The sequence below is a fragment of the Lepus europaeus genome, chromosome 7, assembly GCF_033115175.1.
Source record: "Lepus europaeus isolate LE1 chromosome 7, mLepTim1.pri, whole genome shotgun sequence".
In the NCBI taxonomy this organism is placed as follows: domain Eukaryota; kingdom Metazoa; phylum Chordata; class Mammalia; order Lagomorpha; family Leporidae; genus Lepus; species Lepus europaeus.
The window spans coordinates 5,443,077-5,461,974 of NC_084833.1; the positions used below are offsets into that span (position 1 = coordinate 5,443,077).

At 67.4% G+C, this 18,898-nt stretch overlaps 3 protein-coding genes across 7 annotated transcripts; 1 reads left to right on the forward strand and 2 right to left on the reverse strand.

Moving 5' to 3' along the window:
• The first annotated feature begins 2,378 nt into the window (after positions 1 to 2,378).
• Positions 2,379 to 5,940, forward strand: YIF1A (Yip1 interacting factor homolog A, membrane trafficking protein). Of its 5 annotated transcripts, none has more exons than XM_062197751.1 (8): positions 2,379 to 2,589; positions 3,421 to 3,653; positions 3,783 to 3,887; positions 3,981 to 4,059; positions 4,873 to 4,930; positions 5,020 to 5,175; positions 5,468 to 5,522; positions 5,738 to 5,940. In XM_062197751.1, the coding sequence occupies exons 1-8, from the start codon at positions 2,559 to 2,561 to the stop codon at positions 5,882 to 5,884; spliced, it is 864 nt and encodes a 287-aa protein (XP_062053735.1). In that variant the 5' UTR covers positions 2,379 to 2,558; the 3' UTR covers positions 5,885 to 5,940. The 5 variants fall into 5 exon arrangements, with proteins under 5 accessions (XP_062053735.1, XP_062053736.1, XP_062053733.1 ...); XM_062197749.1 differs by having other exon boundaries at positions 2,381 to 2,589; positions 5,429 to 5,522; XM_062197750.1 differs by having other exon boundaries at positions 2,381 to 2,589; positions 3,442 to 3,653; positions 5,429 to 5,522.
• Positions 5,941 to 6,259: 319 nt separating this feature from the next.
• CNIH2 (cornichon family AMPA receptor auxiliary protein 2) lies at positions 6,260 to 11,077 on the reverse strand. The gene is made up of 6 exons (XM_062197754.1): positions 10,972 to 11,077; positions 7,799 to 7,867; positions 7,369 to 7,416; positions 7,138 to 7,250; positions 6,914 to 7,057; positions 6,260 to 6,826 (listed from the first exon to the last, which is right to left on the reverse strand). Exons 1-6 carry the CDS (start codon positions 11,050 to 11,052, stop codon positions 6,799 to 6,801), a joined length of 483 nt encoding a protein of 160 aa, XP_062053738.1. The 5' UTR covers positions 11,053 to 11,077; the 3' UTR covers positions 6,260 to 6,798.
• A 946-nt stretch (positions 11,078 to 12,023) lies between these two features.
• Positions 12,024 to 18,572, reverse strand: RAB1B (RAB1B, member RAS oncogene family). Its single transcript, XM_062195799.1, has 6 exons — positions 18,464 to 18,572; positions 16,862 to 16,934; positions 16,497 to 16,592; positions 16,323 to 16,418; positions 13,505 to 13,636; positions 12,024 to 13,409 (listed from the first exon to the last, which is right to left on the reverse strand). The coding sequence occupies exons 1-6, from the start codon at positions 18,475 to 18,477 to the stop codon at positions 13,215 to 13,217; spliced, it is 606 nt and encodes a 201-aa protein (XP_062051783.1). The 5' UTR covers positions 18,478 to 18,572; the 3' UTR covers positions 12,024 to 13,214.
• Between the last annotated feature and the right edge of the window lie 326 nt (positions 18,573 to 18,898).

Consider the following 18,898-nt stretch of genomic DNA (forward strand, 5'->3'; position numbering starts at 1 on the left):
GTGGGTTCTTTGGTTCCGTTCCTTGCGGGTGTTTGGGCAAAGGGCAATTCAAAGACCATCTGGTGAGGCACCCTCTTCCCCACATCTCAAGAGGAGGTAACTGGGGACCGGCGCTGTGGCGCAGCAGGTTAAAGCCCCGGCCTACGGCGCTGGCTTCTCATATGGGCGCTGGTTCAAGTCCTGGCTGCTCCTCTTCTGATCCAGCTCTCTGCTGTGGCCTGGGAAAGCAGTAGAAGATGGCCCAAGGCCTTGGGCCCCTGCACCTGCATCGGGGACCATGAAGAAGCTCCTGGCTCCTGGCTCAGATCAGCTGAGCTCCGGCCATTGTGGCCATCTGGGGAGTGAACCAGCAGACAGAAGACCTCTCTCTGTGTGTGTCTCTACCTCTCTCTCTGTAACTCCGCCTTTCAAATAAATAAACTAATTTTTTTAAAACAGGAGATCACTGGGACCAATCCAGGCTTCCAGCCACTTACTTACTTCTTGGGCACAGATGCTTACTGAGTGTCTTCTATATGCAAGTACAGAGCAAGAGTGTAGAGCGACACAGACGCAGGTCCTGGCCTCTTGGAACGCACGCCCAGCGGAACTGGGTGTGCTCAGTGAGTGTCCAGAACCAGGCTTCTGACCCCTTGTCCCTCTGCGAGAGAGAAGCCGAGCTGACTCTTTTTTTTTTTTTTTTTTTTGGACAGGCAGAGTGGATAGTGAGAAAGAGAGACAGAAAGAAAGGTCTTTCTTTTCCGTTGGTTCACCCTCCAGATGGCCAATACGGCTGGTGCGCTGCGCCGATCCAAAGCCAGGAGCCAGGTGCTTCTCCTGGTCTCCCATGCGGGTGCAGGACCCAAGGACTTGGGCCATCCTCCACTGCCTTCCCGGGCCACAGCAGAGAGCTGGCCTGGAAGAGGGGCAACCGGGATAGAATCCGGCGCCCCAACTGGGACTAGAACCTGGTGTGCCAGCGGCGCAAGGCGGAGGATTAGCCTGTTAAGCCACGGCGCCGGCCATGACTCTTTTTTTTTTTTAAAGAAGATTTATTTATTTATTTGAAAGTCAGAGTTACACAGAGAGAAAGAGAGGCAGAGAGAGAGAGAGGAGAGAGAGGTCTTCCATCTGCTAGTTCACTCCCCAGTTGGCTGGAGCCAGGAGCCAGGAGCTTCTTCCCGGTCTCCCACATAGGTGCAGGGGCCCAAAGCCTTGGGCCATCCTCACTGCTTTCCCAGGCCACAGCAGAGAGCTGGATCAGAGGTGGAGCAGTCGGGACTTGAACTGGCGCCCCTATGGGATGCGGGCACTGCAGGCAGTGGCTATACCTGCCGCTCCACAGCGCCGACCCCTGAGCTGACTCTTTACAAAGTTACTAGGCTGGCACAGCTCTGGCCGTTGCGGCCAACTGGGGGGTGAACCAGCGGATGGAAGACCTCTCTCTCTGCATGACTCTGACTTTCAAATGAATAACCCAACCTTTAAAGGATAACCAGGCTTCGGGCGTGTGGACACGAGAGAAGAGGGCCCCCTGGGCGGAGGGGACCACGCGAGCTGGTTGGGGGTCCAGGTCACCGGCATAGCCGGACACTAGGCAGCCACTAGGCAGGTGGCAGAGGCGCGGCCGGAGGTCTGTGCGATGGAGGCCCCGGGCTCTGTCTCCGGGGAGGGTGACAGCGGTCAGAACCTGGGTTGGGAGGAAGGGGCCCCCCGAGGCCCACAGGACCGGTGATGACTCAGGAGTTCTGGCTGCAGCTCAGGAGGCGGATCAGCACACCTGCACCCCCAAACCGGCTGGACCCTGAGCGAGGCTGGACAGGCCGGGGGCAGCACCCCGCCGCACCTACAGCCTCAGTGCGCGGGAGCGCGTGGCGGAGCCCTCGGGCCCTTAGCGACGGCCCCGGGGGTCTGCGCCCGGCGGGGGCGGGAGGCCTGTTCAGCACCAGACGGTGGACAGCGGCCCTCCCGGCCAGGCGGCGTGGGAGGCGGGAGGAGGCCGCATCGCGGGGCTCCGCTCCAGGGCTGGGTGAGACGTGGGGGACAGGGCAGGAAAGCGAACCCGGAGAGGGCGGGGCGGGGCTTGGCCATTCCCTCCCGGGCTGCGTCCCGTCAGCGAACTCCTCTGCCCTGACGCCGGCCGCCGCTCTCCGGGTGTAGTCGTGGCAGGGCGAGCGTCAAGTGCCACACTGCGCAGGCGCGGAAATAATTCCCAGCACCTTCCCGCCTATTGGCTGCTCCCGGGGGCGAATTAGCAAGCCCATTATCCAATCCGAGAGCGCCTCGGGTCGCTCCGCCCACCTCACTTCCGGAAGTTAGCTACTGCCGAATTGGCTTCGGCAAGGGCACGCCAGTAGCCAATTAGGAGAGGGGGTGGGAGAGTCCGTGCAGCAGAAGAGCCAATGGCAGGCGGCGAAGGGTGACGCTCAGGATATGGCGGCCGAAGTCGCCCAGCCCGGGGACGTGTCGGGCTGCCGGCTAGCCCCGGTCGGTGCCCGGGGAGCGGAGCAAGTGCCTCATTAGTGTTCGCACCCACCAGGCGGCACAGCAGGCCCTCGGGGAGAGCGAGCGTCGCGGCCATGGCTTATCACTCGGGCTACGGAGCCCACGGTGCGTGGGGTGCGGGACGGGCGGGGCGCGGCCTGGCCGGGCCGGCCGGAGGCGAGCCCGTGGCCGGAGCGAGCGTGTCCGCCGGGGTCCTGCCCGGCGAGACCCTGCGCCCTTTCGGGCCGGTGACTGCACAGCTGGGATCAGGGTGCCGGGCACCGACGGGCTCCGGCTCCAGACTCCTTTCCCCTACCGTGACCCTGACCCCTGCCCAGGGCCTCCGCGTGGCCACCCGTGCGCTGGCAGGGACGCCCTGCTAATGATGTCCACACAGCCAGCTTCTACCCGCTCCCCGCGGTTCAGCTCAGATCACTTTACTTGCAAGGCCGCCGGGAATGCCCGGGCGGCCACCACTTCCCGGCACCGCCTCAGCGCTCACGGCTCCTTCTCTGTCAAAGATTCGTTTTATTTATTTGAAAGGCAGAGAGACGGGGCAGGGGCCGGGGGAGAGAGAGAGAGAGATTTTCCATCCTCGGGTTCACTCCCCAGTGACCACAGCGGCCAGGGCTGGGCCAGGCGACAGCCAGGAGCCTGGACCTCCATCCGGGTCTCCCACATGGGTGCAGGGGCCCGAGTACCCGAGCCGTCTTCCACTGCTTTCCCGGGCACAGTAGCAGCGAGCTGAGCATCCCGCATGGCTGGGAGTGCCGCAGGTGCTGGTTGAACCCTCGCCCCGGCTACTTTTCTGTGTTTAGCGAAGGATCCGTCGCTAGAGTTCTGAGTTAGTGGCCCCTCACCCAGCCCGTTTCCCCAGTGGGTTTCCTGGTGCCCCGAGGATGCACACGGGGCTGCCCAGGGTGGTTTGGGCTCAGGCTTGGTTTCTGTCAACCTCAGGAGCTACCTCCAAACCTGCAGGCTCCAAGCACAGGGTCCGGACAGCCCCAGACGCCCCGGCCCTCTTCGACGACACGAGTGGCGGTTACTCCAGCCAGCCCGGGGGCTACGCGGCCTCAGGGGCCGACGTGGCCTTCAGCGTCAACCACCTGCTCGGCGACCCCATGGCCAACGTGGCCATGGCCTACGGCAGCTCCATCGCATCGCAGGGAAAGGACATGGTGCACAAGGAGGTGTGGCCTGCCCCCGGGGCTAGGTGGCGGGCATCCTGGCCGGGGCTGGGCCTCGCAGCCTGAGCGGCGTGCGCCTGCCCAGCGGCCCCGGGCCCTGGCTCGCCCACAGCCTGCTCTCTCCCCTCCCAGCTGCACCGTTTTGTGTCCATGAGCAAACTCAAGTATTTTTTCGCGGTGGACACTGCCTATGTGGCCAAGAAGCTAGGGCTGCTGGTCTTCCCCTACACGCACCAGGTGAGCCCCTGGCAGGTGGGCAGGCCGCTCTCCCTCCTGCCACACCCAGACCTCAAGCCCCTCCTCTCCTCTCTCCCCGCCGTGTGCTGTCAGAACTGGGAGCCGCAGTACAGCCGTGATGTGCCTCTGCCCCCGCGGCAAGACCTCAACGCCCCTGACCTCTACATTCCGGGTGAGCCTCCGCCCAGGATCGGGATCAGGATCGGGATGGGGGGGCGCCCTCTTGGAGACCTTGTCGCCGGAGCCCTGGGTTTCCTGCAGCTCCCCGCTGTGGACCGGAGCAGCGATGGGAGCAGCCTCTGCCTCAGGCCGTGCTGGAGATGGGGCATGGTGCCAGCACACGGGGAGCAGGCAGTAAATGTTAGCTGATACCGTCCTGCTCCATACCCCCTCCTCCAGGAAGCCCTCCCTGTCTCCCTGCCTCCCTGGTCTCTTCTGGGTTCCCACAACTGTGCGTCCACGTGGCACTTGTCGGGCCACCCACGTATGCGCTTGGCCAGCTCTGCCCGAGGTGCACACACTGAAGGGGGGTGTGCAGGGCCACCCCGAGCTGCTGGCGGGGAGGCACTGGAGGGTTTCGAGGGTGCGTAGCGTGGAGGGGCAGGACTGGCTCCGGGCTCCAGGTGCCTGCTGGGGGGGCCCGTCAGGTCCAGTGTTCCCCGGGGCTCAGGATGGACTGGCGAAGGCTGCGCTGAGGCCTGGTCCCTGGCTCTGGGTGCTCCGAGAGCCCTCAGTTACCCTTGGCGTTGGCCACGCTGTGAGGGCAGCCAGGCTGCAGCCGGTGCTGACCAGACGGGGGCTGCTGGCTGCGGTGGGGCCGTCCCCATGGCCCCTGTGTTGGCACAGCCCGGCCTGCCCGCTGAGCCTGCGTGCTGCTGCTGCGGGGCCGCCAGGCTGACTGTGGTCCCTGTGTGGTGGCCGGGGGCCGCGGCCGGGCAGGCCTGGCTGGAGGGGGCCGGCTGACGCCTCCCTCTGCTCTTGGCAGCCATGGCCTTCATCACCTACGTCCTGCTGGCCGGGATGGCGCTGGGCATTCAGCAAAGGTTGGTGCCTGCCCCGCCCTCCCTCTGGCCCCTGTCACCGCCGCCCCGGGGACCACGCCTGGAGGTTCTGACGGCCGCTCTGCCCGCAGGTTCTCCCCCGAGGTGCTGGGCCTGTGTGCCAGCACCGCGCTCGTGTGGGTGGTCATGGAGGTGCTGGCCCTGCTCCTGGGCCTCTACCTGGCCACGGTGCACAGCGAGCTGAGCACCTTCCACCTGCTGGCCTACAGCGGCTACAAATACGTGGGGTGAGCACCCTGGGGCCAGGCGGGCGGCAACCCTGCCCCGGCCCTGCGGCCTGGCGCTCTGGAGGCTGGGTGTGGACAGGGAGCCCCTGGGCCTCAGACCCGGCCTACAGTGGAGTCCCGGGCCCTCCAGGTCCGCTGTGGGGCTGGGTTCCGGCGGGATCGGCTCGGGGGCGGGGTCTGGGGGCGGGGTCTGAGGGCGGGCGGGGCAGACCCCTGGGGGCCAGCAGCCTTGTCTCCCCCACCCCCCGGCCAGGATGATCCTCAGTGTGCTCACAGGGCTGCTCTTCGGCAGCGATGGCTACTACGTGGCGCTGGCCTGGACTTCATGTGCGCTCATGTACTTCACTGTGAGTCCAGCCCCGCCCCGCCCGGCCCCGCCCCCTCCAGGTACGCTCCTGGCAGCCCTGGGCCCCGGCCCCGCCCCCCCCAGGTGCGCTCCTGGTGGACAGCAGCCCTAGGCCCCGCCCCGCCCCCGCCTCCCCTCCCTCCAGGGGCGCTGCTGGCGGACAGCTCTGGGCCCCGGCCCCGCCTCAAGCCCCGCCTCCTCTCCGCTCTCCTCCAGGTGCGCTCCTTGCGGACAGCAGCCCTGGGCCCCGACAGTGTGGGGGCCCCAGCGCCCCGGCAGCGCCTCCAGCTCTACCTGACCCTGGGAGCCGCCGCCTTCCAGCCCCTCATCATATACTGGCTGACCTCCCACCTGGTGCGGTGACCCCGGCCCCACATGGCACTGATTTTTTCCGAACATTGAAAACGTGGTTTCCTTGACTTTGTCCGACTCCTGTTCCTGGGGCTGGGGCGGGGGCGGTGCAGCCACCTCTGGACCTCTGCCTTGCCCAGGGGCCCAGGCTGGGGGCTGTCTAGGCAGAGAGGGGACCCCCCCACCTTCCCACCTTGATACTGCCTGGAAAGGCAGACGGAAGGGCTTCAGCAGCCGAGGGGAGAACCGGAGTCTGATCCATCGGGGGCACCAGTGGGGTCTGTGGGTGGCGGGCTGAGGCCAGCCTGTGGGGGAACAGCTCTGGGCTGGCCCCGACACAGTCCCCCCCCCCCCCCCGGCTTTCAGGAGCAGGACTGGGGCCCACGTGTTTGCAGTAGTTTATTCGTGTTTTGTCACAAATGGCCGGGGAGGGGGTGCCGGACTCCTCCAGGTGACATAGAAAGTGGGTCCAAGAGACAGGGGGGTGGGGGTGGGGGCGGGGCAAGTGGAGAGCCTGGGGGGGAGGGCAGACTAGGGATGGGGCTGCCCCCTGCTGAGCCCGCTCATTCCCGGTGTGGGTGCCCCCCCACCTGCAGGGGGAGCCTCAGGCTGGGGTCGAGGGTGGTGGCCCAAGGTTTCCCCCGAAATGGACAAGGCCGGAGGTCCCGCCCCTCGCAGGACTGGCTGCCACGCCCAGAGGCTGGCAGAGGAGCCCCGCCCGTGTTTAGAGCTCTGCCCAGCCCTAGTCCAAGGGCAAGGGCTCTGAAGGCGGGGGGTTCCCGCAGCAGCAGTTGGGGGGGGCTGGAGAGGCTGGGGGCACCAGTGCCCCCTCCCTCCCCAGGGCTGAGGCCTCCATGGCCAAGGGGCGGGGCTGGGGTGCACAGGCGTCCGGTCCGTTCTGGGCTTGCTCCCTGGCCGGCTTCCCCTTAGAAACTCACCAGCGTATAAACCATACTGCAGGGAGAGGGAGCCGGGAGCCAGGCCTCAGCGGGCCGGCGCCCTGCGCCCCTCCCCCGTGGCTGCGTGCCGGGGCGGGCTCACCTGTACAGGTAATAGAAGAAGGAGAGCAGGTAGAAGGCGAGTTTGCACCAGGACTCCTTCTGGCAGTAGCTGAGGATGTCGGCGTTCATGATGGAGACCGCGTCGTACATGACCTCAGAGCCGTCCGCGGGGCGGTGGAAGTACCTGGCAGGGCAGCGCCTGAGTGCCGCCCGCGGGCAGCCCCCGCCCGGCCCGCCCGCCCGCCCGGCCGCTGCTGCCCTCACCTCCAGAGGTGGTAGAAGAGGAGGGGGATGTTGAGGCCCAGGGTCACCCACTCTGCCGCGCACAGGAACATGAGGCAGAAAAGGCCGTGGATGGAGTACTCTGGGACCACCAGCTGCGGGGGACACACAGACCGGCTTCCAGGGCGTGCAGGGCCCCGGGCTAGCAGAGGGCTGAGCCGGCCCGGACCCAGACCGGGCTGCGAGCCCCCTGCCGGCAGCCCTGACACTGACCTTCCTCAGGAGACAGCAGATGCGCTCGATGTTTTTTAAACGCTCGCGCTGTGGGGGAAGAGGAGAGGGCCGCGATGGTCGAGGCGAAAGGGCCGGCGCTGGGCGCTCCCCGCGGGCGCGTGGCCGCCAGGGGGCGCCAGAGCGGTCCCCACGGCGCGGCTCGCGCGGCGGGGAAGCAGCCGCGCCGTCCCCATGGCGACCATCACCATGGGGCCTTCACCCGCGTCTCCACGGCAACGGCCCAGAGCCTGGCGACCGTCGCCCCGCCTGCAGGAACCCGAGCTCCGGACCCGCGCCAGGTGTTCGCTTGGCCCCCGGCCCCGCGCACCACACCCGGGCTTCCCACCCCTCGCCCGCACGCCCACCCACCCACGACAGAGCGGAAGACAGACGGACGGACACACCTCGGCACAGCACATGTATCACTTACTGCCCGCGCTGGGTTCCCCTGGTCGATAGGGTTCTTGAAGTCGGTCCGCAGCTCATCGAAGGCTATGATCTGGGGGAGGGGCGGGTCCTTATCAGGGTTGGGGTCGCAGCTTGTGGCCTCTCCCTACCCGGCCCTCCCGGGACTTGGCCAGAAGCCGCCCCAGCGAGAGCAAGGCCTGGTGCAGCCCCGTGTCGCGATCCCCAGCTCCGACCCAAGTGTCCTGCACCCCCTTCCAAAGCCTCCCCAGACGCCGCCGCATCTCTGCTGGGCCCTGTGCAGAGCGCTGCGCTCCAGGCGTGGGGCAGGACTCTGAACGCATCCCAGGCTGTGGGGGACACGGGCTCGGCTTGACTCTAGTGGGTGTCTGGTGGCAGGCCAAGCAGTGGAGCAGCAGGTACAGAGGCACGGGGGGCGCATTCAGGGAGGTGCCAGGGTTGGTGTGAACGTGGGAGGGGGCAGGGGGAAGGAAGGAAAGCTAGCGTGGAAGTTCAGGCAGAACGGTGTCCTTGGAGGGCAGACCCAGTGCGGGGGAGCACAGAGGGCAGCCACGGAGGGCTACGAGGCAGCTGAGGGTCGGGCTGACGTCTTAGGCCGAGCCGGCCCTGGCGCTCGCTCTGCCAGCAGGCTCTGTACAGCCTAGTGACACAAGAACCGGTACGATGGCAGGTTGTGGAAAACAAAATTTACAGGAGAGTTTATTCGGTGCAAAGAACTTTCGAAGTCCATGCAGAGTTTTTGGAAGAAGATGCCGTTTCTGTTCACTTTTTGGCGACCCCCGTAGTTTCAGGACAGAGGTGAAGCATCTTGTCCCAGGCCACACAGCTAGCTAGTGCTATGCCAGGATTCCAGCCCGGCCTGACTCCAGCGGTAAAATCCCACTTTGTGCCCACAGAGGGGACCACTCGGGCACCACGGGAGCTGCCCGAGGCGTCTGGGGGGGTGAGTGAGGGCACAGATGGGAGGTGTGTGTGGCTTCTGCAGGCTCTGTGGCAGCAAACTCCAGAGGGCTCCCGTGGCCGGGAAGTGGAGGCAGGGAGCCCACGGGCCTGGCAGATGGCAGTGTCCTTACTGGTGGGCAGCTCTCAAGGGGAGCAGGGTTTGAGGGGATGATGGCCCGGGGCCTGGGGGGATGGGCTGGCAGCAGAGCCCCACGAGGAAGCAGCAGGCCCACCACCCCCAGGCATCCCAGACCCCAGACGGCTCTGAGGGAAAGAACACTGGCTTCCTGGGGGGAGCCGGAGCCATCTGGAGCTCCCCCCAAACAACTGACTCTGGGCGGCCGCCTGGCTGACAGGCACAGCGCGAGGGGCCAGCAGGGAACGGAAGGGTGCCGTCTGTCTGCCCCAGAGCTGGCACCGCCAGCAGCCGGCGGGTGTCGCGCCTCCCACCCCCCAGGCTGCCTGGCGCTGACTCAGCACCCCCCCCCAAGCCCGGAACAAACAATCCCCCACAGTGACAGCTGACACGCGTCACTCAGCACCAGGGTTGCCTAGCGACCAGCCAGGCCTGGGCTGCACCTAGGGTCCTGCCCTGGAAGGTTCTAGTTCTCACCAGGCTTTGGACAGATGACCATAGCTCCTGTGCCCTGCCCCGCTCAGCAGGCCTCCCTCTAGGCACTCTGGGACCGACTAGCCTGCCGCAGCAGTGAGCAAACAGCTAGGCTGCTAAGATCCCCCAGCCGGACGGCTGGGCCGGCACGGGCGCGGCTTGTAGTAAGTGCTCGATAAACGGCGGGCGGGTGAAGCCCGGTGCTCGGCCCTCCCTCCTGGGGCTCTGCAAGGGCAGAGCCCGAGCCCCGCCGGGCCCGATGCCCTCCAAGCCCCCCAGAGTCTGTGCGGACACAGGAGGACACGGGACCCCACAGGGGCCCCCGGAGGCCCAGGGTGGGGAGGGGTCCTACGTAGAGCTTCCTGAATTCCGGGAGCCTTTCCCCCAGGAGAAAAGCTGCACCAGAGCCTGTGGCCCCCAACTCCTTCCAGTCCAAGGCCCTGGGAATGGGACAGGAGACCCAGAGGTCCAGAAGGGAGGGGGAGAGGGGAGGATGGGGGGGAAGAGTCAGAGAGAGAAGCCAAAGCCATTGCGAGAAGCAAGGAACAAAGGCAAGGGACAGAGGCATGGGGGGTGTGTTCAGAGGGCCTGTGGGGCTCTCTGCTCACACAGGAGGGGTGCAGGGCCTATGGAGCCATGGAAAAGAGAAAGGTGGCAGGGAACGGCCTAGCAGACGTGGGTCAAAAGCACTGGGCGGCAGTCCCAGGAAGAGAGGAGGTGGGGCGAGCAGGAAGGGAGCAGGTGAGGCGAGGCGATGGAGGGAGGAGAAGAGGGGTCAGGGAGAGAGAAGGAGAGGTGAGGACTCCCACAGGGGATGTGTGAGCAGAGCACAGAGCCGGGCAACCTGGTGGGGTGGGGGCGGGGGTGGGGAGGGAGGGCAGTGAAGGGCTAGGGGCCTCAGGACAGGAGCTGGAGCTGGCTGATGGGAGGGGGACAGAGACCCGGGGGCTCCAGGGGGACAACTGGACATTCTGAAGCAGGGGTGAGGGCAGCCCAGAGTGAGGGACAGAGCAAGAGGGTGGGAGACAGAGGAAAGTGGGGGCAGGGATAGGAGGGAAGCCAGAGGGCGGGGGACTCAAGGTGCTCGAGGTGGCGGGGGGCAGGTCTGGAGCGGCTTAGAGCCAATCGCTGCTTGGTCAGGGAGGGGGCTGGGAAGGGAATGGGTTAATAGGTTCTGAGATATGTGGGTCCTGTAAACAGATGCAGTTGCCATAGCAACGGGCTCCATCACTCTGGCTGGAAAAACCCACAAAGAGTGGGGGGAGCAGTAGACAGACAAACTGCCCGACGGACAAATGGGGGCGGCTGGTTGCAAGGAGAAGAGGAGGAGGACAAGAAATAAAGAATTCTGCCCCCTCCCCCACCCCCGGGCTGCACGGGGCAGAGGGGCAGGGGCCAACCGACAGACTCACAGACAGGCGGGGGCGGCTGCGGGAGGAAGGGGGGCCCCCGGGAAGGCGGCCGACGATGGGGGTGTTAATGGGGGCGAACCGAAGCCGACCGGTGGGGGATAGCAGAGAGGAGACTCCAAGTTTCCCCCAGGCTCAGAGGCCACCCGCCCGGCGCCCTCCCGCTCCGCACGCCCCTGGCCCCCCACCCCGCCCCCAGCCCCAGCCCTGCCTTACGTGCCAGATGACAAAGAAGATGAGGGAGGCGCACAGCACCAGGGTGAGCATGTAGCAGAACGCGGCGAAGGTGAACGCCATGGCCCCCGCGCCGGGCGGCGGCCCGGGGGGCGCCAGCGCGGGGCCCGGGCGCAAGGGGACGGCCCCCCCCCCCCCCCGCCGGCCCGCACTTAGGGCCGGCCGGGCATGGCCCGCGGGGCTCGGGGAACGCGAGTGGCGCGGCCGGGACCGGGGCCGCGGGGCCGTGGGGGGCACGGGGCGCGGGCCGGTGGGCTCGGGGGGCGCGTCCGCTGCCGGCTGCCCCGGCCCCGATCGCTCATCCTGCGATCCCTCGCCCGCGGCTCCCTCGCTCTCCAGCCCGCGAAGCCGGCGGGGCGGAGCCGGGGGCGGGGCCGCCGTGCGCTCGGCCTCGGGCGGGGCTGGGCGCTGTGCTCCCCTCCGCCTGCCCCGGGCACCGCCCCCCGGCCCCCACCCCGCCGAACCCCGGCGGCACACCTTCAGGAACAGACAGACAGGGATGGAAAGCGAGGCCCGCCGGCCCCAACAGCCACCCTGGGTCAGTGGCCTCGGACGGATACACACCACGCCTCACCCAGGCGGGAGCTTGGACTGAGGCTTTCAAAGTGCCAAACACTTGTCACCGTCCCAGTGGGCAAAAGCACTTGGCCTGAAGCCACAGAGAAGGGATGGGACCGGGGACCAGGGCCAAGTGCCAAGGGGCAAGCCTGCGGCCCCCCGGCTCTGATGCTACCATACACCCGGCCCCGGGCACCAGCCTTCATGGGTACTGGCAGTGGCTCACCAGGTATTCGCTGATGGCCGCCTGCCTGCCGGCCTCCCTGCCAGAACCATGCTGGGCCCTTGGGGACAGACCACGGCAGCACAGCAGGCAGCTCTCCTGGCCCCAGTATGTGGGTCAAGGGCTTCTGCCAGCAACCCTAGGACACAGCCCCCAGCCGGGACCCCTGCACCCCACCAAGCCTAGGGCTCCAGGCCCATTCCCAGCACCCCCAGCAGGGCTGACCACAGACCACGCTCAGCCACCACAACTTCCTTGCAAAAACCCTCGGCTCACCCGAGGGCCGGTGGAAATTTATTTTTTTTTCCTTTGTCCTTTTCCATCTTTCCCCAAGTGGCTTTTCCTTGCAAAACGCCTGACATGACACCAGAGGGGAACCGGGGGCAGGGCAGACCCCGCAGGGCAGCCCAGGGCGTTAAATACACGTCAGAGGGCAGGGCAGGGACGGGACGGGACAGGTGAGACAGCACAAGGGACATGGCTTCTTACGTGGAGACCGGAGGTCTGCTTCTCGCAGAAGCTGTGCCACAGGGCAGGGGGCTGGAACCAAGGCGGGAGGGGTGGGCAGAGGCCCCCAGCCCTGGGCTGCGCTCAGAACCCCCCAAGAAGTGGCGGCGGGGGACGGGGATCTGCCCTCGTAGGCCCCAAGGGCAGCGTAAGCCAGATGTGCCGCCTCTGGCAGGGTGAGGGTTAAGGCTGGTGCCCGGCCTCTGGCACGGTGGGCCTCCCGCCTCCGCCTGCCATGAGGACAAAGGGGAACGGTGTGCAGGCAGCGCACGGGCCTGGCTCTGGCAGGGCAGGGGGCGGCAGGAGCAGGCTCCCTCGGAGCTCAAGACACAGGCCTGGCACAGCTGCCCGCCCACTTGCGCAGGATGTGCTCAGACCCCACCGCAGCTGGACGGCTGGAGCTGTGAGTGTGGGAGGGGTGGCGAGGCAGGGGGAGTGCAGAGGGCGGGCTGCTGGGCCCTCATGCCTGTCCTGAGGTCCGGTCCAGCCCAGGGCCCCGGGCCCGGATCCCCTGGCCACACTCCCCGCCCCCGGGCTCTGACTGTAGCCGGGGGCAGCAGAGGCCAGGGAGGCCCTGGGCTCTGGGAAGAGGGGACAGAAGGCAGACAGGGAGGGAGAACCCAGTGCAGCATACAGGGGTGGGGCGGACAGACGAGCCCTCGTTCCAAAGACGGGTAGGGGCGGGGGGCAGCTTTAGTGACCCAGAGGCAGCAGGGGAGCAGGCCCCACCCCAGCCCAGCCCCAGGTCCTGGGTGTCTTCCAGTGGGGGCCCTGACAGAACCAGGGCTCAGGGCAGCAGGCAGATGGGCCAGAGGGAGATGGGGAGCCAGGACACCCCAGAGCCACAGACTCAAATGCCCCAGGAGAGGGAGGCACCTCCTGCCCCTCCTGGGGCATCATCTGTAGGTGCCCCTCCAGCCCCAGCCCACGTGCCCTCCTAGCAACAGCCGCCGCCAGGCGTCTTCACAGGGGTGCTGTCGATCTTGAGGTTGGGCCGTTCGCCCCCCGAGGCCGCCCCAGGCCCCATCCGCTTTTTGATCTCGGCAGCCATGGTCATGAAGGCCTGCTCCACGTTGGTGGCATTCTTGGCACTCGTCTCCAGGAAGGGGATGCCCAGAGAGTCTGCGAACTCCTGACGAGAGGAGAGGAGAGGAGAGAGGAGAGGGGAGCGGAGAGGGCAGGGTGGGGCAGGGAGGGCAGGGCGGTGGCCCCGCCGGCCGTGCTCACCTTGGCCGTGCTGTTGTCCACCACCTTCTTGGTGGTGAGGTCGCTCTTGTTGCCCACCAGGAGCTTGTTGACATTCTCACTGGCGTAGCGGTCGATCTCCTGCAGCCACTGCTTCACGTTGGCGTAGGACTCCTGGGGGACCAGGGTCACAAATTACTGTGTTCCCGACTTCCACCCCTCCCCCGCTGGGTAGCAGGGGCTTCCCTGAAGGGGAGAGCAGCCAGCAGCCCTGGGCTCAGGGGCCAGAAGAAGCCCCCCCGTCCCCGTCTGGGACCCCTAAAGCCCCAGCTGCGTGCCAGCAGCCTACGGCGCCGACTCTGTGTCCTGCAGCTGTCTCCCGGAGAGCCGCTCACAGGCCCAGGCAGGGAGGCCAGAGGGAGACGGCAAGAACCACGGCGTGCCCGCGGTGGCCACAGGGCCCCGGGGACACAGTGGGAGCCCTCACAGAGGCAGCCCAGGAGGCGGACAGGCGTGCTGGGCACAGAGCCGACCACCTCCCCACTTTTGGCATCAAGGGTGCCATCACGCGACCTCCAGGCTCCCCAGCAGCTGGCTAAAGGACGGATCTGAGGATAGTTCCGGCCACTGTTCCTTCCTTGGGGTCAGAGGCCTGGTGACATCACACTGGGGTCACACGTACACTTCCCGCCGTGTCCCAAACTGGGCCCTGTGCTGGTCGCTGCCCAGCAGCGTCCAGCACAGTGGAGGAGCGGGTCAGGACGCACGCGATGGCAAGGCCGTCCAGCACGCAGGGCCAGGGGACTGCGGGACCACCTCTGCCTTAGGTGGCCCCGGCCTTGCGCAGCCAAGGTGCAGGCTGGGGAGACAGCACATGCCAGGTCACAGAGCAGGACTCCGTGGGGAGGGGAGACGCGGGATGCTGCTGGGATGCAGGCCCTGGCCGGCCAGGGGCCACCCAGGACACCAAGAGCCTTAGCCTGGCTAGGTCTCGGACAGGCAGGAGCAGCAGGATCACTCACACCTGCGTTCTGGAAAGAGTCCCAGCAGCTACGCCGAGGTCGCGGCGGCAAGACGGACAGCAGCTGGGGGCGACTGGGTTAACCCAGGGCCGGGACGAGGGGCCCCTAGCCAGGGAGCGCGGTGCTAAGCGCACAGGCTCAGAGCCAGGCCGTGCTGGCTGAAGCGTGTCCCAACCCGTCCCTCCGGGGTCTCCGGGAGACCACCCGCCCTCTCCGGGCCTCAGGTTCCGGGAGGTTCCGTCTGCGTGGGACCTCCCAGCAGGGCCGCTGTCAGCAGGAGAGAAGGCGGCCCTGTGTAACAAGCGCTTCATTAGCCAGAGCTGCCATTATCCTCATCAGCACCATTATGAGGGGCCTGAGACTGGCTGCATGGGGGAGGGAAGTTTCCTGGTCAGGCCAGCAGGGATTCGGTTACGAAGATGGGGCTGAAGGAGCTGGCGAGGCCAAGCGGGGCTCGGGACAGGCTGCCTGTGGGCAGGAAAGGGGCTGCCCAAAAGGCAGAGCCCTGGGTCCCACACGGCTCCGCTCCGGCTGACTTCGAGTGCAGGCAAAGCTACTCGGGCCTCTGCAGGCAGGTTCCTTGTGTGCAAAACCCGGACCCCAGCGGCGAGAGCACGAGCGAACGCAGACCCAGACACAGAGGGGCCGCGGCAACGCCGGCACAGCCCCCGAGAAGCAGCCCAACCACAGAAGTGGCCAGAAGCATGCAGGGAGGGGTGAGGTGGAGGCCTGGGGGTGAGCTGGGAGGCACAAACGGGGGGCTGTGGGGAAAGCAACGTGTGAGCCAGCGAAGAGCCCCCGAGTCAGAAGCCCTCACGGGACACCGGCCTCCCTGGGGGGGGGGGGGGAGGGTGGAGTCAGAGAGGGCTGGAGTGGCGCACGGCTCACGCAGCCTGCTGTCCAGAGCCAGGCAGGTAGCAAGATCAGAAGCGGCTGCCAGAGCCCAGCGCCCAGCGCCGGTGTGGTGGCATAGGGGTAAAGCTGCCACCTGCAGTGCTGGCATCCCAAATGGCCGCTGGTTCGAGACCCGGCTGCTCTATTTCCGATCCAGCTCTCGGCTATGACCCAAGAAAGCACTGGAAGATGGCCCAAGTCCTTGGGCCCCTGCAACCGCAAGGGAGACCAGGAAGAAGCTCCTGGCTCCTGGCTTCAGATCAGCACAGCTCCTACCATTGCGGCCATCTGGGGAGTGAACCAGCAGATGGAAGACCTCTTTCTCTCTCTCTGCCTCTCTATCAACTTTGTCTTTCAAATAAATAAATCAATCTTAAAAAAAAAAAAAAAAAAAAAAAGGCGGCTGCCCTTAGGAGCAGGGACCCCTTCCGCCCGGGGCTGGGCCCCACTCACCGGTAGGGGGTGGGGTGGGGAGACCGAGCGTTCTGCCTCTGCCCTCGCCCCAGGGCCCCCGCCGTCCTGAGCCCACGGCCTCCTGGGGCACAGCCCTTGCGTGAGCGTCGTGAAGGGACGGACCGTCTCCGGCCGCTGCCAGCGGCGTGAGAGCAGACGCAGAGCCCGGGCTCTACTCACACCGGGCTCCCGGGCCTCCCGGTCGAGGGCCCTCCAAGTGCCGCCCCTGTCTCACAAGGAAGCCACAGGTCCAGCACCGCCGCCGCCCAGCTGACTAAAACCCCAAGGTGGTGAGTCTGGCGCGGAGGGGAAGCGTGCGGCCTGGTCCCCCGAGCACCTGCAGCAGGGCTCTGGACGGCTGGCCTCCCTGCGCATGAGCCCGTGCACAGTCAGTCCCCTGTCCGGGGAGTGTCAGGGCAGAGGCCAGGACGACGCGTGAGTCACAGACCAAGGCAGGGAGGCCCAGCGGGCGACAGGGAGGCCCGGAGTACCTGGTCGGTGACGTCGTACACCACGATGATGCCGTGGGCCCCCCGGTAGTAGCTGGAGGTGATGGTCCGGAACCGCTCCTGGCCGGCTGTGTCCCACTACAGACAGCAAGCAGCGCAGTCAGCCGCGGCCCAGGACCGCAGCCCCCTCCCCGGGGCCCTCGGGGCGGCACTCACGATCTGGAGTTTGATGGTCTTGCCGTCCAGCTCGATGGTGCGGATCTTGAAGTCCACCCCGATGGTGCTGATGTAGCTCTCTGTGTACGTGTCATCCTAGGGCAGGGGCCAGCGCAGCGCCTCAGCCACGGGCTCCAGGTCCATTCAGAAAGCCCCCCTCCAGCTCCTGGCCCCAGTGGGGCAAGGGGAGCCCCAGTTCTCAGCACCTCAACGTTCGGGCCCCGTGCCGCTTAGTCAGCTGTGTGACTGGCAGGTCCCACGACTTCACCCTGGGTCCCCAGGTCTCGCAGCCACTGTGCTCTGGGGGGCCCTTCCCCCCGCTGCCGCTGGGACCCCAGGTGGGGGGACGGGAGACTTCTACTCACAGCAAACCGCAGGAGCAGGCACGACTTGCCCACACCCGAGTCACCGATCAAAAGCAGCTTAAACAGGTAGTCACTGGGAAGAGAAGGGAGGGCGTGAGGGCAAGCAGCGCACTGCCGCCCCCCCACCCCCTCCCCCGGGCTCCCCGGATCTCCCGCCAGTCCCGGCTGGGGGAGTGCTGCCCCGGGGCTCTGAAGGGCGTGATGCTGTCGGCAGAGCCCGGTGCTGCAGCTGGGACTCCTCCCAGGATTCCAGACCTTCCCGGCTCCGTCCAGTGGGGCCTACCGTGTGGCGAGCCTGGCTTGGCAGGGCAGGCCCCAGAGGGAAAGCTGGGCTCAGCCCGGAACCTGCACAGCTGACGTGAAGTCACCGCGAAGAGGCCCCGGGCCAGGGAGGAGACTGAGCTGGGAGTCGGCCTCCAAGGCGGGGTCTCACCGACCCCACAGCCCCCACACCGCGGCCCGCGGGGGCACTGCTGCTGTTCTCACACCGGAGCGCCCGGCGTCTCCCGGAGAGCCTGCGGGCTCCCCCTCGGCCCCTAGCCCAGCGGCCCTCGCCCTTGCCCGGGGAAACCTGCAGCCTCCATCTGGGGCACAAGAGGGAAGCGGCAGAGAGGAAGCAGAGAGCGGACCTGGGGAAAGTCCGAGTGCAGAGCCGCGCCGGCGCTCCCCGGCACGCGGGCCCCAGCAGCAGCGGGACGGCGAAAGCAGGCGTGGGAAAGGCGGGGCGAGGGGGCCGCGGGGCTGGGAGACCCCGCGAGCGGCAAGGCGCGGGAGACGCGCCCAAGCGCCCGGCCAGCCTCGGCCCCAGACCGGGAAGGCGGGCGCGGGCAGGGCCCCCGGGCTGGCACACCTGCGCTCCGGGGGCTGCGCCCAGCAGAGCCACAACCGAAGCCGGAGAGACGACGTGGAAGCCGGCCTTCCGTGCCAAGGGGGCTCCACCTTCGAGACCCTCAGGGGCTCCCCACTCTCCAGCACGCCGGAACCCCGACACCGCCGGCACAGACCGCGCCCGCCTCACGGGCAGCCCCTGCCCAGCCTCCGGGAGCCGCACCTCTCGGTGCAGACGGAGGACCAGCGCCCCGCGCCCAGGCTGGGCCGCTCGGATCCCGCCCGAGCGCACTTTTGCGGGGCTTCATCAACTTCGCCTCCAGGGCCCTGAGCTCCCTCTGCGCCAAGCTCCACACCCCGGGCGCTGCTCTTCTTCGCCAAGAGCCCGACTCAAAAGAGCCGAGTCTGAACCCAGAAACCGGCGTGACAGGCTCCGCACAGCCGGGGAAACTGAGGCCCGGGGACGCCGCGGCTGCCGGGTCAGCTGACCGCGGAGGCCTGGCGCGCCGGCCGCGCGGGCTCCGAGCGCTGCCCTGGGGACTGCCGCTTCGGGCCCCCCGTTCGAGGACTCGGGGGTGTCAAGACGGGGTCCGGGGCCCCCGGGGGGAGGGGCGGGACCCGGATGTGTGTATGTGTGTGGGGGTGTCAGTGGTGGAGGGACCCGGATGTGGGGGCGCCGCACAGTCCTGACCCGGGCCAGACAACTCCGGAACGCGTACAGCCCCGTACTCGGGACCGAGGCTGCGCCAGACGGCGCGGGCGGGGCTCACTCACTATTCGGGGTTCATGGCGGCGGCGGCGGCCCGCTCGGTCGCTCCCAGTCGGCTCTGCTCCGCCTCCCGTTCCAAGATGGTGGCCGCTCCGCCCCTGAGGCCCCGCCCGCGACGCGCAGGCGCACACGGTCCCGACAGGGGCCTCGCCGCGCTGCTTACTGGAACTTGTAGTCCCCCACGGCGCCCGACTCGCCCCACCCCACAGCGCCGGCGTCGCTGAGCCCACGCCGGGCCTGCCGCGCACTGCCTTCTGGAGCTTGTAGTCCGCTTCCTGGTAGCCGCGGGCCGAGGACGGCTCGGGCTGGCGCCCCGCCTCTCCCTCTTCGGCTCGCAGGTTGGGAGCACTGCGTGGGAAGGCGGCGCCGGTCACGCACTAGTCAGAGCTCACTTGTTCTGGGCGCTCCTCACGCACAGCCACGGGCCCAGGAGGATGTCC